Genomic DNA, 14,706 nt, shown 5'->3' with positions numbered 1-14,706 from the left:
CACAAGCACAGACTTTAAAAAACCGACCGAACTTCACAGGCAGCTGTGTCATAAAATGATGCTTTTGGTTTTTAATATCAAAATTCTGACACCAGTTTACTGTACTTTGAATTTTTAATAAAGCAATTTATTTGATCTGACCGATGCACAACACAAATGTTTGTGGTGAATAGAGCTCAGAACATTAAATATGCCATATGTATAGTATTAATATACGTTGCATACATTTACATTTATATTCTTAGTGTAAATAAATAAACGACAGATCACAACATAAAAAGTAAAAATACTAGACCTACATACCGCACAAAATACAAAGCTGATAAGTACTAAATTTCATTTAAAAAATAAAAGTCTAAAATCACAGTATACATCACAGAAATATGTTTTACTCTATAATATATGATAACTATATACAAATCTAATAGCTAGGCTACAAATGACGAACATTAAAAACCACACAGAGCAGTTGACAATAGACATCTAATATTAGCATGATCACATACATCATACCGGTGCATAGCAGGTGAAAGAAAGCAATCTTTACTACTTAATCACTCACAGCAGAATTTGCTTGTACTGTGTGCTTAACAAAAATACTGGGAGTATTTACATGATTTTATGTTTTAACGACCAGTGAGTTAAACCTAAACATTAACTGCTCCCTTATTACCAAAAATCCTAAATAATGTCTGAAGAAGCCATCATAGAAATGAAGCAGAATTACATATGTCCTTTATGTTTTTATCACACTTACGCACACTGTCCCTGTATACCGTATTTAATTTAGCTTACCAGATCTTTTGTTGGCTAGTTAAGAATGAGCAAATATACTTGACTATACCCTACTGTTTACAATGTGCATACCTAATATTATACTATGTGAAGATGTATCGTTGACAACAACAACTGACAACAGTCTGCTTGGATTATAAGGGTGGTGAGGAAGCAATGATGGCAGCAAAATCTGAAAAGAGAGAAAATTTTAGTGATGTAAAATCAATCTAAATAATGTACTTCTAATAAAGGTGAAAAAATGACTTTAAAATAATAAAACAGGTAAAACCAAAATTTGTGGAAATTTTTCGGACAAAATCTGACCTTATTTCGTGTTTAGATCACTTATCCTCAGGAGGAAGCTGGTCTTCAGGGGCCGCGTTGGGGTCCAGGAAGTCTGGGTGCTGCAGATGCTTCAGGTATTTAACAGGTGTGGTGGTGTGGGTGGACCCTGTGCAGAAGGTCAGAGAGGTCTCTTTGAGCTTTTTTTAAAGGGGGTGGATTGGTATAAAATATCGAAAGTTACAAATCAAATCAAAAAAGCCCTTAAAAAAAGCAAGAATTGAGTGATTCCATAATGATTTTCTCTAAAACAATGCGTCATCCATAGTTTAGAGCAATAAAGAAGGGCATTTTAGCAACACAACTTACCAATAAGAGCCTCCCATTTGCCATTGGCCTGCGTGACCTCATAGACGCAGCGGATCTCGCTGTAGGTCATGCCACCAATGATGAAGACAATGATCCGTGGGCCATTGCGTATCTCCCCCGGGCTCTTGTTTTTATGCCAGTTTCCATAACGGGCACTGAACATGAAGTACAATTTTATTGTCACTGGAGATTTTAATGTATAAATGAAAGGACGCTGTGTACTGAAATCACATGCCAATGGGTCCTACCTGGAAGCTGTGGTGGTTTTAGAGGAAGCTGTGCGTGTGGAGATGTAAGGGAACTGTTTTGGGTCCAGTTTGTCTTCAATGGCGTCCTACCATAATGTTAATAAAATAAATGTGTGTAAACGAAAATTAAAACCAAGTAAGATGCAGACTTTAGATAAAAGCAGGAGCCAAGCAATGTCGGAACAGCTCACCTCCATGATGTCTTTAATCAGAGGAGTCCATCTGGAGAGCTGATACGTTTGCTCGCTGATTCTTTCCTTCCGGTCAGTTTTCTTTCCTTTTCGTGTGGTTACTTGCTGTGGAAAATCATTTACATTTATGCATTTGGCAGACGCTTTAATCCGAGGGGACATGCATTGCATTATCCATGAGAGACACTGTGATGTGCATATCAAGCTGTAGTTTTGTTGTTCTGGACTGTTTGATGTATTACACGGAAGAGGGGAATATGTTTAGTTTGTTTAGAGAACAGTAAAAAGAAACAGCTCACCTCTGAGATGATGGGAATCCCCATATGAGCCATATTCGAGATGATGTCACTGTCCTCTGGAGGTATCTGTGCATGCTGAAGGAGTTTACAGAGATTCTCCTCTGACACACCTGTTAACGCACACACACAGGGTCAGACAGAAATAATTATTCATAATTATACACAATTATACACTTTAAAATGCTTCTCAAACCATTGAAACCTCATATTATCACTGTTTTGTTCACTGTTATATTAGTAATGAATGTGTATAAACTGAATTTAAATGCTACACCCCCCTTACCACCACAAAACAAAACCAACAACCTGAGGAAATCAAAAGGAATTGTAATTTTACTTTCCTCACCATTTTTGAGAAAGATGTAGAGCAGGATAATACGAATCTTGTCCATAATGGTGACATTGGCGTCGAGTAGGATGGGCACGATAGCTCTCATGGGGTCTTTGATCTTCTCACCCTCTGCATCCGTGCCCATGGCTAGATCCTGCATCATTGCAGCCACACACTCTTAACATTAAGTAAAGTCACGTTAAAGCACACAGACCAATCAGAGATGAGCTTTACCTGCTCGACACGACAGAGTTTGTCCACTGTGCCCTGGTAATGTTTCATACAGTCTTCAGCTAAGTGCAGGTGAGTGGAATACTATAAGAGGAATACAAAGTGACTGTTACTCGACAAATCTGGTGGTGCAAAATGACCTAAACATTAACCAAAAATAAAATGAATACTCTGTCAAATGTGTCCATACCTTGCTTAACTCCTTCTGGTACTGTGGCATCTTTTTAAGCATTTGAGAGAGCTCTTTCATTGTGGTCTGTGGGATACAAAAATATGAAATAACAAAGTTATAGCGAAAAAAACAAGAAATGCTAGTTCAGGTTGGAACGGAGATATTTAAGACACCTTCTCTCCTGTGTTCATCTTTTTGCTTGCGGAGAAATCCTTAAGAGATTTAGTGACAGCCCTGGGAGACAGAAATGGGGATATTATTGTTATTTGTCATTATTATATTCTATTCTATTTCGTTTTCGTCTTTAGTTTATTGTATTTTTTGTTTATGGGTCACTGAGGTATAAGTATTTTCAACAGGCACTTTTTAAAATGCAAAAAAAAGTCATAGATATATATATAGCAATTATTCAAATATTAAGAATTTGATTTACACAAATGCAGAAATTGTGTTTTTGTTTTTCATCTAGATGAATTAGCGGTAACATTTACAACTTCTCAGTATTTTAAATGTTTAGAAACAAAGTGATTGCATTTCGTTTGTATTTTTTGAGCTAATATACAAATGTCTTCCTAAAAATCAAACACATCAGAATTTCTTTTTAAAAACAAACAATTACTTAAGCATGCTGTAACAGTGATTTATCTTTCAGACACAGAAATTCGATATTTATTTTTAGTTTAAAACAGTTATTAGTTATCAAGGGTCACACCACATAATGAGTGGTCACTATACATCATAGCCCCTCATATCAATGGAAGATTTATATTATCAGTTGTTTGTTTCTGTATTTGTTTTAGTTTACATTGACCTTTGTTTCTTCAGACTTACGTGGACACCTCTGCTATGTGCTTATGTCTCAGGGTCATCCACAAGTCATCATCTTCATCCAACAGGACGTCTTTCATACGAGTTTCACCCATTCCACTGGTCTCATACCTGATCAACACACACACATCATCATGGACACTGACTAACTCTAATATAAATGTGCAGAGTATGTGTGATGGGAAGAGGGTTGTTTGAAATGATCTAAGTGACCTCAGGAAATAGGAAACTGTAAGACATTAAGAACTGGTGGAGTTATTACGAGTAGACGTCGTTCTCAATGGGCACCAGGTCATAGGCCATGGCCTGTAATGTGAGCTCGTGCAGAAGTGGTGAGACAGGGTCAAAACCACGATCCAGAATCAATAACTGCGAGCGAGCTTTATCAGGTCCCTATGAAAGAGAGAGAGTGAAGGTGAAATAGAGCGAGCGAGGCAAAGATGGATGGCAAAACAGTAAAGCAAAGAATTAAAGTTAGACAGTGAGATATTAAATTCACTGGTGCCAGCCTGAGGCTGTTTATTTTTATCAGCTGACACACACAAAAAAGATGTGCTATAAACTTAGACACACACACACCTCTCCTAAAGTGGGGTCATCTGCTTTATAACCGTCCAGTTTGTCTTGTAGCATCTGGGCCAGGGTCCCGTTGTCTTTGTACTCTCTGAAATAGACACCAAGATATAGTACTTTTTGAAATCACAAAGATGTAATCGATCATTGTTATGTGTGTTATATTTCTCGTGTTGTATTCCCAGATGACTGATTGTCAGACCTTGGTGAAATAAGTGCACTATAACACACTTAAATGTAAAAAAACACTTTTTTGCACTAATTTTGTACTAAAATAAAAAAATCTGTCATCATTTACTCATGTAATTTCAAACCTGTTTAACTGTATTTACTTTACAGAACACAAAAGAAGATACTTTGAAGAATGTTTTTCTCACCCTCAAGACATCCCGACTGAATATGACTTTTTCCTGAAGAATAGTGCAGTCGGAGTTATAATACCACATATAATTTTTCTTCCAAGCGGTAAACTGGGAGTGAATAACAAGCCTCTGGTTCATGTGCAGCCAAGGGATAACGGAAGCTAGACATTAAAGTGAATAGCGCTGTCAATATGGATTTTTCTCTTAAACAAGCGCAGTGCTTCGCTTCAGAAGACCTTTGTTAAGACCGTGGAGCGGTGTTGAACAGTTCTTTGATCGATAGATGCACTTTTTGAATTGTCCCCCATCCACCCCCATTCTGCAGCTTGGAAGCAAGTTTTGCCTCTGAAATATCGCTTTAATATACAAAATCTTAGTATTTAGTACTTGTTAAGATAAACTTAAGCAGCTCTAAATGTATTTAACTGTGCTGATTTGAGACACCATGAATAGACGGCTTCATCACATGCAGGCGCATGACCTGAAGTCAACTTCTGGTCTGTGTTAGTTTATCAGTCTGGCTAGTGGCTAATAATATAAATGTTTATATTTTAATACATTTATATTATTATTCATTTATATCAATATTTTATTGTATAATAATTGTATTAAATAAACAATTTGTTGAATTGTATTGTATGTTAATTTTATTAAAGAAACTATTTGTTGAATGGGTTTGTTATCTTTTTCGCATTTAAGTTTAGCTAAACGGTTCTTCTATTAATAAGTCAAAAAAATACCGGCTACACATTCTTTTAAAATGCTAACTAATGTAATTAATGTGTTATTTCTGTTGCTTGTTTTCGGGAATAATCTCTATTCTTTGCGGATGTGTACCGGACGTTAAGTTTGGGCCACAAAAGCGTGCATGCAGAGTAACGTTTAAGACGTTGCTTTAAAACTATCTCTAGAAGTATAAGTACAACATTTATGTTACAATAGAGTACTTTACGAAAATGATGGAAGTGTACTTTAAGATGACATATGTACAATGATGTCATACAGAAAAAAACAATAAAACTTCCTTTTAAAAAGGAAGAACTCAACCTGCATAAATGTCCCCTGATCTCTCTTGAATTTGGAGTGCTAATATTCCTCTGTACAACATTGAAACCAATCCACATAAAATGTTTGGCATAGAAAAGTCCCGCACCCTCTGTATCTAACAGCTGGGTACTCCTTTAGTGTGCAGCAGAGGGTGGCAATCTGCTCGGCTAAACGCTCCAACAACTGGTTCTTCACATCGGCTTTAAACGGGCTGTAGAAGTCCTGGAAGGCATCTGCTTTGTCCACTGAGAACACCTAGGCAGCAGAGAACAACAAAGCAACAATTTTAGTATTCAGTACAGATTTGTGGTTATCAAATTCAATAGTTTTCCAAGTTTGTGCTCTGCCAGCCCAAGATTTTAAGATGGCAAACAAAAATTATTTTATCTCTATATACAGTATCTCTATATGTATCTATATTTCAATATAGACAGACAAATTATTTGAAGATGGAAACGTGTTGCATCACAACAGGTTAGGACATGGACAATGTAATAAACCGGTGCACAGATATCACAGTGAAAGTAACCAAATGTCTAAGGCTGTGTTCAGACTTGACCTCTTTCTTGAAGCAGCTAGTGTCTGTTTTACGTTATAATCCTGTGGAGTAAACTGTTTTTTAAATGACAGTGCCAGGTCTTTTTCTGCAGACCAGAGCTTCTTTTGAGGTAGAAAAACTTTTCTGAAAACAACACTCTACGTCCTTTTTCACAGCTAACCAATGACAGAGACCTGTCGTTTCCATAACAAAAATGCAAGGAACGTGATTGGTCGAGAAGGCCAAAGCTCGAAAAATTTTATGCCGGCCGCAACATCCGTTGGATTGGAGTTTTGTATGAATGTGAGTTTAATTTTCACTTTCAACAACTTCATTTCTAGCGAGAAATTAGTATTGTAGTTATTAAATATGTGATTAGTTAATGCAAAGATGCTCTCTGTTTATAATCCAAATAGACTTTACGCTGCCTGCCTATCTGTTTTTTCTGGGCTGCCTTCGTGCACAGACGCTGCCTCCGAAGTCATGGCGTTCGGCTGCAAAAAAGCACCTTTGTCAACTTTTCTTGTCAAAAAATAAGTCAAGTCTGAACACGTTCTTAGGCTGTATATATCCCACAATCCTCTTTGACAATACCGATTCATCAATGGCTTGCTCTTGAGCACTTGCCTTGACTGCCACTGCATGTATGTGATGTGTTCTGCCCACTAAGCATGTTTGGCATGTTCAGTAACATGGAAAATGTGCTATCCTCATCCCTTCCTCTGTCTGCCTATCCTAACACACTAGCCTGAACACACTCCTCCATCTGTCACATAAACGTAACCCTGTTGATATCCAACCAAATTCACCCTGCCCCACAATCCAGGTCATTTCTCATTGGCTGCCTAGTGACTCATCAATGAGACCTTAGCCAATAGGAAACAGGATTAGGGTTGGGACAGGGAGGGTGGATGCAGGATTAATTATAGAGGGCAACAGCAGAGGATTGAAGGCACCAGGAAGGAATGACCAAAGCTTCTCTCGAATGTTCTGTCACGATACATCCGGAGCTCATGCATCCACCCACCCTTCCCCCATGTCTCAATACTTCCTTTTAAGCATCATCCCTCATTTAATATAGAAATCCAACAGACTTACCTGAGACTCATAGGGCAGAAAGGCGATGTTTATTTCAGTCAGTGTCCTTACTTGTTTGGAGGCACGGGATTTACTTAACAAGTTAAATAAAGAGTCTGGGATTGCTGGGAATCAAACAGAGTGAGATATAGCACAAACATATTAAAGAACACAGTTGTGCAGATCTTAATGCAAACACTCACCATCTGTAAAGAACACATGGGCTCCCCTGTAAATGGGATTACGGGGGTCTCTGAAGTCATTGATGAGGCCTTCAACTGACTGTTGAAAACAAAGATATGCTTATCATTTAAAGGGATAGTTAAAAAAGAAAATTCAGTTATGAGTTACTCACTTTCAAAATGTTCCAAGCCTGTATAAATTTATTTATTCTGCTGAACAAAAAGGAGGATTTTCGGAAGAATGTCAGTAACCAAACAGATTGAATCCCCCATTTACTGCAATAGTAGGGAAAATAAATACCATGGGAGTCAATTGTGTATGAGATCTGTTTGGTTACTGATTTTATTCCAAATATCTTCCTTTGTTTTAATCAGAACAATGTATACAGGTTTGTAACAATCTGAGGGTGAGTATATGACGTCGGAATTTTCATTTTTGGGTGAACAATCCTTTAAGGACCCAGAACAGTTTAACAAGCTACAAAACGTTTCGTATTTTAGTTGCTTCTTAAACAGATTTATCTATAACTTTAAAATTTTGGGTGACTTGAAGCTTGGCAAGGTGCAGTTTATGTATTTCTCAGTATTTTACCCAACATTCATTGAATCTTTAACACCATTCTATTAGTGCACGTGATTTATTGTACAATTGTTTCACAAAAAACTCAACTGATGGCATTTCCATTTATTAGCGGCCTAACTTTAGTTTTATTTGTTTTAGCAAATTTTGTTTTATATCGACTGTTTCAGAAGGCATAAACACTGGTCCAGAAGCATTTCCTGTTTCAGTTTTATTTATTTATTTCACATATATACTTAACTCTTTTATTAAGTACTCTTGGTTGAACTCTGTTGGTTGTTCTAACATTTGTGTAGTGTTAAAAACTAAAAATAGGAAGTGCTTCTGTTGTTTACATCTATGGAGCCTATAGACCACTTTGAATAAGCAGTGTTGGGTGTAACTAGTTACTAAGTAATTATGTCACTGTAATTTAATTACTTTCCCACTGAAAAAGTAAAGAAAGGGATTACTCTTTTTTTTTCTGTAATTTAATTAGTTACTTCTGATGGTTTGGATAAAAGCGTCTGCTAAATGATTAAATTATGTAATTGAATCAAAATTCAAAGTCTAACTTTAAAACATATGCTTTAATGTATCCTTCTCGTATTTGTAATACTTTGGTCAGTTAATAAGAATACTTAAAGCGCAAGTTAAAGTTGTGAGTAGGACCTAAGGATGCAGAGCCGTGAACCCTCTGCGACCCTACACCATAGCTTGACGCGCACCTCTACAAAAATGTAACAGCGTGTCAACTCAACGGCGACCGCAAGGGCTGCGATTGGTCTGTTTGAACCCCTCCCTTAGGTAAAAACTCAAAAAATAGCATCATGTTTACTTGAACGCATTTCTGAAAGAATTATTTGACAAAATTATTTGCTCAACTGTAGTTAACATCTCAAGCTGCAACAAAAGTGACCGTTTCCTACTGCTATAATGCTTCTCAAACGAGCTCATTCTTCTTCAGCTCTTGTCTTGGTTACACAAGTAACACGCGCGTGGGCACGGACACCTATTGGTCATTGCCTGTCGATGTGGACAACGACGCAGAAGTGTAAATGAAAACCGACACGTAACCTATGGCATTTACAACATCGTTTCATGTTTATCCTTGAATCACTTAACTAATCAAGGTTGATATAGGATATAGAAAGTAATTAATTTAAGTAATTAGATACTTTTTGGAGAGAGTAGTTTGTACGGTAATCTAATTACACTATTGAATATGTAATTAGTAACTAGTAATACATAACTTTTTCAGAGCAACTTGCACAACACTGCTGATAACATAAACAACGCTGGTCCAGGAGAACTTCCTGTTCTTGTTTTCTTACACCACACAAATGTTTCAATATATATTTAAGATTGAATTATACATGTAAGATTTAAATGTAAAATAATAAACTGTCTTCTAGTGAAGTGGCCTATACAGTATATAAACATAGAGATCAAATGTAACCTCATCAGATGGAGTGATGAGATATATAGCCTCCATGGTAGGAAGAGGCTCACGTCGCTTGGTTATGTCCTCAACAACTGGAGAAATGATAATGAGAAAATGCATATCAAAACAACTGCAAATCAACTTTCTATATAATTATATAATGTACTATATCATTCTATCTGCATCAATAGAGGAGTAAAACTTACTAGTGATTCCCTCAGACATTATATCAGTCATTTTACAGCAGGATGAAATCATTCTCATGCTCAGCTTATCCACCACCAAAACCTGAGGAAGAACAGCATTCATTATTTATGGAACACATTTTTAACAGTACATCCCTGTTAAGTCCAGCATATAGTAACTGGTTATCAGTTTTTGTTGCAATTTGAATGCTGGTGTGCTGCCCAAATATCAAAACCTGTGCTAATAACTTTTTTTTAAACAATTATGTTGGTCTAAGGTAGGCTTTTAAAAAAGATGTCTTAATTTTACACTACAGTCCAACATTTTAGATCCTTTAATAATCAAACCTATAGCAAGATTTAGACAATTGCTGGATAACACAATATTTATTTTTAATCATGTTTAATAGTAGAAGTTTTTTGGAAATGGAAAGCTGAGAGTGAGCTTTATATCTACCTTCCACTCTCCCTTCTTCTTCGCCTTCTTAATGACATCGTTCATAATCTCTAAGGGATGAAAAATAACACAGTGAGAACATCATAGAAGAACAATATACACTCGCAGATAAACTTGTTTGCCTAAGCTGGTCTTTCAGACTAATCAGGTTTGGTGAGGGGTTTTGTAGAAGCTAAACCATCTAAACACTATCTTAGCCAGGCTAGCAAGGAGAACAACAAGACCAGTATAAGTAATTTAGGACAACCAGTTCGAGGATTATTCAAATCTTCCTCCAATTATAGTGACGCCAAGGTGAATTCCTCAGAAGTGAATTTTAGAGGACCAGAATGAAGAGACTATAAAAAATTACTAAGCAAATAATAGAAGTACTAAGTTGATAATAAAAATGGCAACAATTTACAATAAGAGTTATTTGTTAATATGAATGCATTGCTTTAGTTAACATGAACTAACAACGAGTAATATAGTATATTAACATTTAATTATCCTTCCAAATGTTCGCTGATGTCAATACAAGCCCGTATGTTAGTTTATTGTGCATTCAGGTTTTAAAACTGTATAAACAGTTTTAAAGTAACAACATAAACAAATGTAACTGTGCATGGTCATGTTCATGGACTACCGTTAACTTCCGGTACACATTAGCAAATAATAGTGTCTGTATATTATTTCTCATAACAAGCAAAAGAAACTGAGAAGAACCATTACTTGGCTAAACTGATGTCAATGTCTCAACATTTTCTTTAAATGTGACAAAAATACTTTTTTATTAAATTAACACACAATAAAACTCCATAAATGTTTAATTTAATACAATTATTATACAATAAAATAATATAAATCAATAATATAAATTGAATAAAATATAAATTGCTATATTATTAGGCACTAGTCAAAAGCATTGTTATCCAACTATGGTCGCAAGTTCCGATGTTCCAACAATCAATCGCAAGCAGCATTGCAAAGTTTCGTGGTTGGAACTACAGTTCAAGAGATGTGGTTAGAATTTGACATGAATTAGATCTGTACGAACAGTATTTATAAGTAGACGTCATTACTCCACCACCTGTGTGCCGTCATCAACTAACATTAGACTGCTTTCTAACAATTGATCTCAGACAGAGTTACTACGGTTTCGGGAATAAAACACAAAAAACATGATAATATAATAAAAAAGATTATTTTGGAGAAAAAAAAAATATACTCTTCAAATAACTTACGTCCTTATTGCAAACCATCCACAGTACTGTTCAATAAGTTCAATTTTAGCATTAATTAAGTTTACAATGCTAGAATTGTTTGAGATTCTGGCTATTTTTTTAGGTTTTGATTAGTATCAGTATTAGAACTATACGTTAAGACTCTGTTTTGAAAAAACTTAGGCTATTCAAAAAGTAAAATACACTGTACTTTATAAGAATGTTAGGTGAGCACCCATAAGTGATGCGAGCATGTCTCACACTCTAAATATATCTAAAAGGTGTGTTAAAGTGCTAAACAGTGAATAACAAAATATTCAAATAGACTTTTTCGCACATGTTTCAATGTGGCAACTGCAGAGTTATCAAGCAGATGTATCACTCTTCACAGCAACATTACTGCCTCTAGGAGACAAAAAATGTAACCTAAACCTTTTTGGTTTTTAAATGTCACTCAATGTTACTTTTTTAAAAGTATAAATGAGAAGATTTTATTGAAATGTATATGTATTTGAATTTAACTTTAAAGAAGAACTAATAAATATACTGTGTTTCATTTAAGTGAATGGTCAGAAAGAAAACAACTACACAGGACCATCCAAATCTGCTGATTCTGAAGTTTAAATGTAAGGTTGAAAAGATATTCTTTCTATTGGGACACAGCAATCACAGGCCTAATCTCTTCCCAATCCTCTTACACCACCACCCTCTCTATTTTTGTTCTTCCTCATCTCCGTCATTCCAGCTCTTTGTCACCAATTTTTTTTCTCTTTCTCTCACTTTCTCTTTACTGCAGATTTTTGTTTCTCTCTACATGACACAGTCCATATAAGCACCAATAATTATTTTACTGGCTTCTTTAAATCTGCATTAAATCAAGATGTATTAGCTTTCTGCAGTAATATAACCCATTTCACAGCTATGACTGATGCAGGATCTGTCAGTTCTAGCACTTAGAGGTGTTGCTGCATTAAAATAAACTTGTGATGAACATCATAGGGTATTACTGAAAATGTCGAAAAAACAAATCGACCTCCAGTTTAAAAATTAAGAATTTCACAAATGTTATTACTATCCGGTGAATTGTGTTCCATATAAAATAGTGTGGGCAATAGATGCATGTCTTCATCATTAAAAATGTAAAAAAAAGAACAAGAGCCTCCCTCCCATCAGATCTGCACAATCATCACCTTAATATGTTATGCTGTAATGTGTCAAAAATAATGCAGTGATCCTGAACCATGAATATGAACTGTCTGATTTATCACACTTGTCAGTCACAAACAAACACATCTAATTCCTGGTGTTTTTCTCAGAACCTATAAAATATCATCAACAGCTCTATTTATGGCAGTAAATACAAAAGGAGAGAATGACAAGCCAGATGGCGTGACATGATGGCTGGTTGTGGTAAAAAAATCAAGAATTAAAGACATTTTAGAAAAGCATTAACACACATCAAATATGATTGTTTGTATGGGTTGCTTTTCAAGGTAACTGAAAACAGAGAAATCTACAATCCAGTGACTGCTAGAAAGAAATCATGCTATTCCATTTTACACATACTTAAATCACATGCTTGAAAAGACATCTGCAAAAAATATAGGATACGAAAAAGCAAGCAGGTGTTTTAAATTAACAAAGTTATTATTATTAATATGAACTGCCCTGTCTGCATGAAGGCCTATTTTAAAGCAACAGAACAGACCCTCAAATAGGTCGAGAAACGTAATCTCAACGGACTACACAGATTAGTGGGTGTATGTCGCAAATGCTTCCAATGCATGTGCGCTTTTATCAACAAAAGTACAATTTATTTAGATTTGAATGCAAACACGCATTACAAAGATGTCGACAAATATGATCCGATGTTATGAGCGAGAAACTCGGTAGACTGACAAGATAAATGGTTCACTTAGTATAATCTATTCATTTTAAAACGAAAATAACGTGATTCCTGTCATTTATTCTGTATTTTAACACAAACTAACTCTAACTGTGGCAGACACTATAGTTTGTGTGCCACAGAAAAAAATATTTCAGTAATATTACTAAAGCACATAACTTCATACGCAGGCAAACACATTGCAGCAGAGATGTCAACACATTCAAAATGAAACATTTATGAAAGATCACAGAGAACTTTGCAAGAAATGTAATAACTTTTAAGCACACATTTCTTACTTTCGCCGACAATCGCCTTGAGTCCAAGAGATGCCATCCTGTCCCCTTGCTCTCTATCCTCGCCAACAGTACACTTGTGCGCGCGCTGGGGCAGAGCTGTAGTTGGTGCAAACGGGACGTGCTGTCTGCGTCGTTCGTAATCCCGCACGAAACGCCTCCAGAGTTAACAAGAGCCTGCGCGTGTCAGTAAGCTACAAACGATAATTATTTCGTTTAATTCCGTTTAGATAATGCCTATTTAAACTCAGACGCAAGTTTAACCCAGACAGCTATTTTACCTAGAAGTAATTTTGTTGCACGTTATATCAACGTCATGAAACTAAATATCATCGGAACTGTATTGACAATGGCACAAGAACGTTAAATCCTAACAGAACCAAATCACTAGAGGGCAACAAAGACGGCCCGTCTCTCCGAGTGGCTCAGATAGTATAAAAGCCCAAGAGGCAAATATCTGATCCTTTTTGGTAACAGGAAGGTGGCGCATCGGTTGCGTAATTTTCGAGTGAAACCACAGCTGCATATGGGTGGTTGGCAGTCAAATATGCAAATTGTCCTATGCTGTAAAGGCAAAAAAAAATCATGAAGACAAATATCTCATGCCATTTTATATGAATATAAATAATATTATACAATTATAGATTGCGGAGTCTGTCATAATTTGGGACAGTGACGTTTTTTCAGAAAGGCTTTGTTTACAGTCTTGCTTTAACATACATTAATATAAGTCAATGGTCACAAGATCTGAACAAGGAAATAAAGTGCAGAGGAATTTAAGTATCATCTTATTTGAAAACAGTTAAAATAATAGTCCCATAGGCCCTGCGGCATCCAGTGAATAATCTTACATAAATCCACAACAACAGAAGAGTTAGCGGAGTCTAGAATGCAGTCCTATGTGGGACAATCAGATGGAAAGGAAAACTGAGCAGACAAGGAGAATACTCAAGTAAAGGTAGGCAGGAAACAGGTGAGAGTAACGAGCAGCAGGCTAAATTGCCAAAGACAATCAGTTGTGTTGGAGCCGAGCAAAAAGAGAGTGAACAGAAGCCCTGTCAGAAAAGAGAGATAAAACATTTTCTTATGCTTGATTTAATTTCATATGTTGGTATTACTTCAGTGTTTATAATGCTAATACTTGAAATTAAAAGAATTTCAAACGAAACGG

At 35.9% G+C, this 14,706-nt stretch overlaps 1 protein-coding gene across 3 annotated transcripts; it reads right to left on the bottom strand.

Moving 5' to 3' along the window:
• Positions 1-146: 146 nt before the first annotated feature.
• stxbp1b (syntaxin binding protein 1b) lies at positions 147-13,878 on the bottom strand. 3 transcript variants are annotated; one of them, XR_008906478.1, is made up of 20 exons: positions 13,539-13,878; positions 10,153-10,202; positions 9,717-9,798; positions 9,526-9,602; positions 7,529-7,607; positions 7,347-7,450; positions 5,817-5,965; positions 4,308-4,392; positions 3,991-4,121; positions 3,732-3,839; positions 3,074-3,134; positions 2,919-2,984; positions 2,732-2,812; positions 2,513-2,651; positions 2,167-2,276; positions 1,868-1,972; positions 1,677-1,762; positions 1,429-1,583; positions 1,102-1,259; positions 147-967 (listed from the first exon to the last, which is right to left on the bottom strand). XR_008906478.1 is itself a non-coding variant. In XM_056745817.1 (20 exons), the coding sequence occupies exons 1-19, from the start codon at positions 13,573-13,575 to the stop codon at positions 1,119-1,121; spliced, it is 1,815 nt and encodes a 604-aa protein (XP_056601795.1). In that variant the 5' UTR covers positions 13,576-13,878; the 3' UTR covers positions 147-967; positions 1,102-1,118. The 3 variants fall into 3 exon arrangements, 2 of the variants coding, with proteins under 2 accessions (XP_056601795.1, XP_056601796.1); XM_056745817.1 differs by having other exon boundaries at positions 1,102-1,228; XM_056745818.1 differs by having other exon boundaries at positions 1,102-1,228; positions 13,530-13,582.
• Between the last annotated feature and the right edge of the window lie 828 nt (positions 13,879-14,706).

This window comes from Triplophysa dalaica, chromosome 4 (genome assembly GCF_015846415.1).
Source record: "Triplophysa dalaica isolate WHDGS20190420 chromosome 4, ASM1584641v1, whole genome shotgun sequence".
NCBI lineage: Eukaryota > Metazoa > Chordata > Actinopteri > Cypriniformes > Nemacheilidae > Triplophysa > Triplophysa dalaica.
This window is presented reverse-complemented; position numbering and strand designations above follow the sequence as displayed.

Bases quoted from the DNA above. Each gene is read 5' to 3' on its own strand.
- stxbp1b (XM_056745817.1), bottom strand. From the start codon at position 13,575: ATGGCATCTCTTGGACTCAAGGCGATTGTCGGCGAAA. The intron at 3,840-3,990 runs GTAATAACTCCA...TGTGTTGATCAG, and splicing joins ATTGAGAACGACGTCTACTC to GTATGAGACCAGTGGAATGG. The intron at 1,973-2,166 runs GTGAGCTGTTTC...GATTTTCCACAG, and splicing joins GGATTCCCATCATCTCAGAG to CAAGTAACCACACGAAAAGG.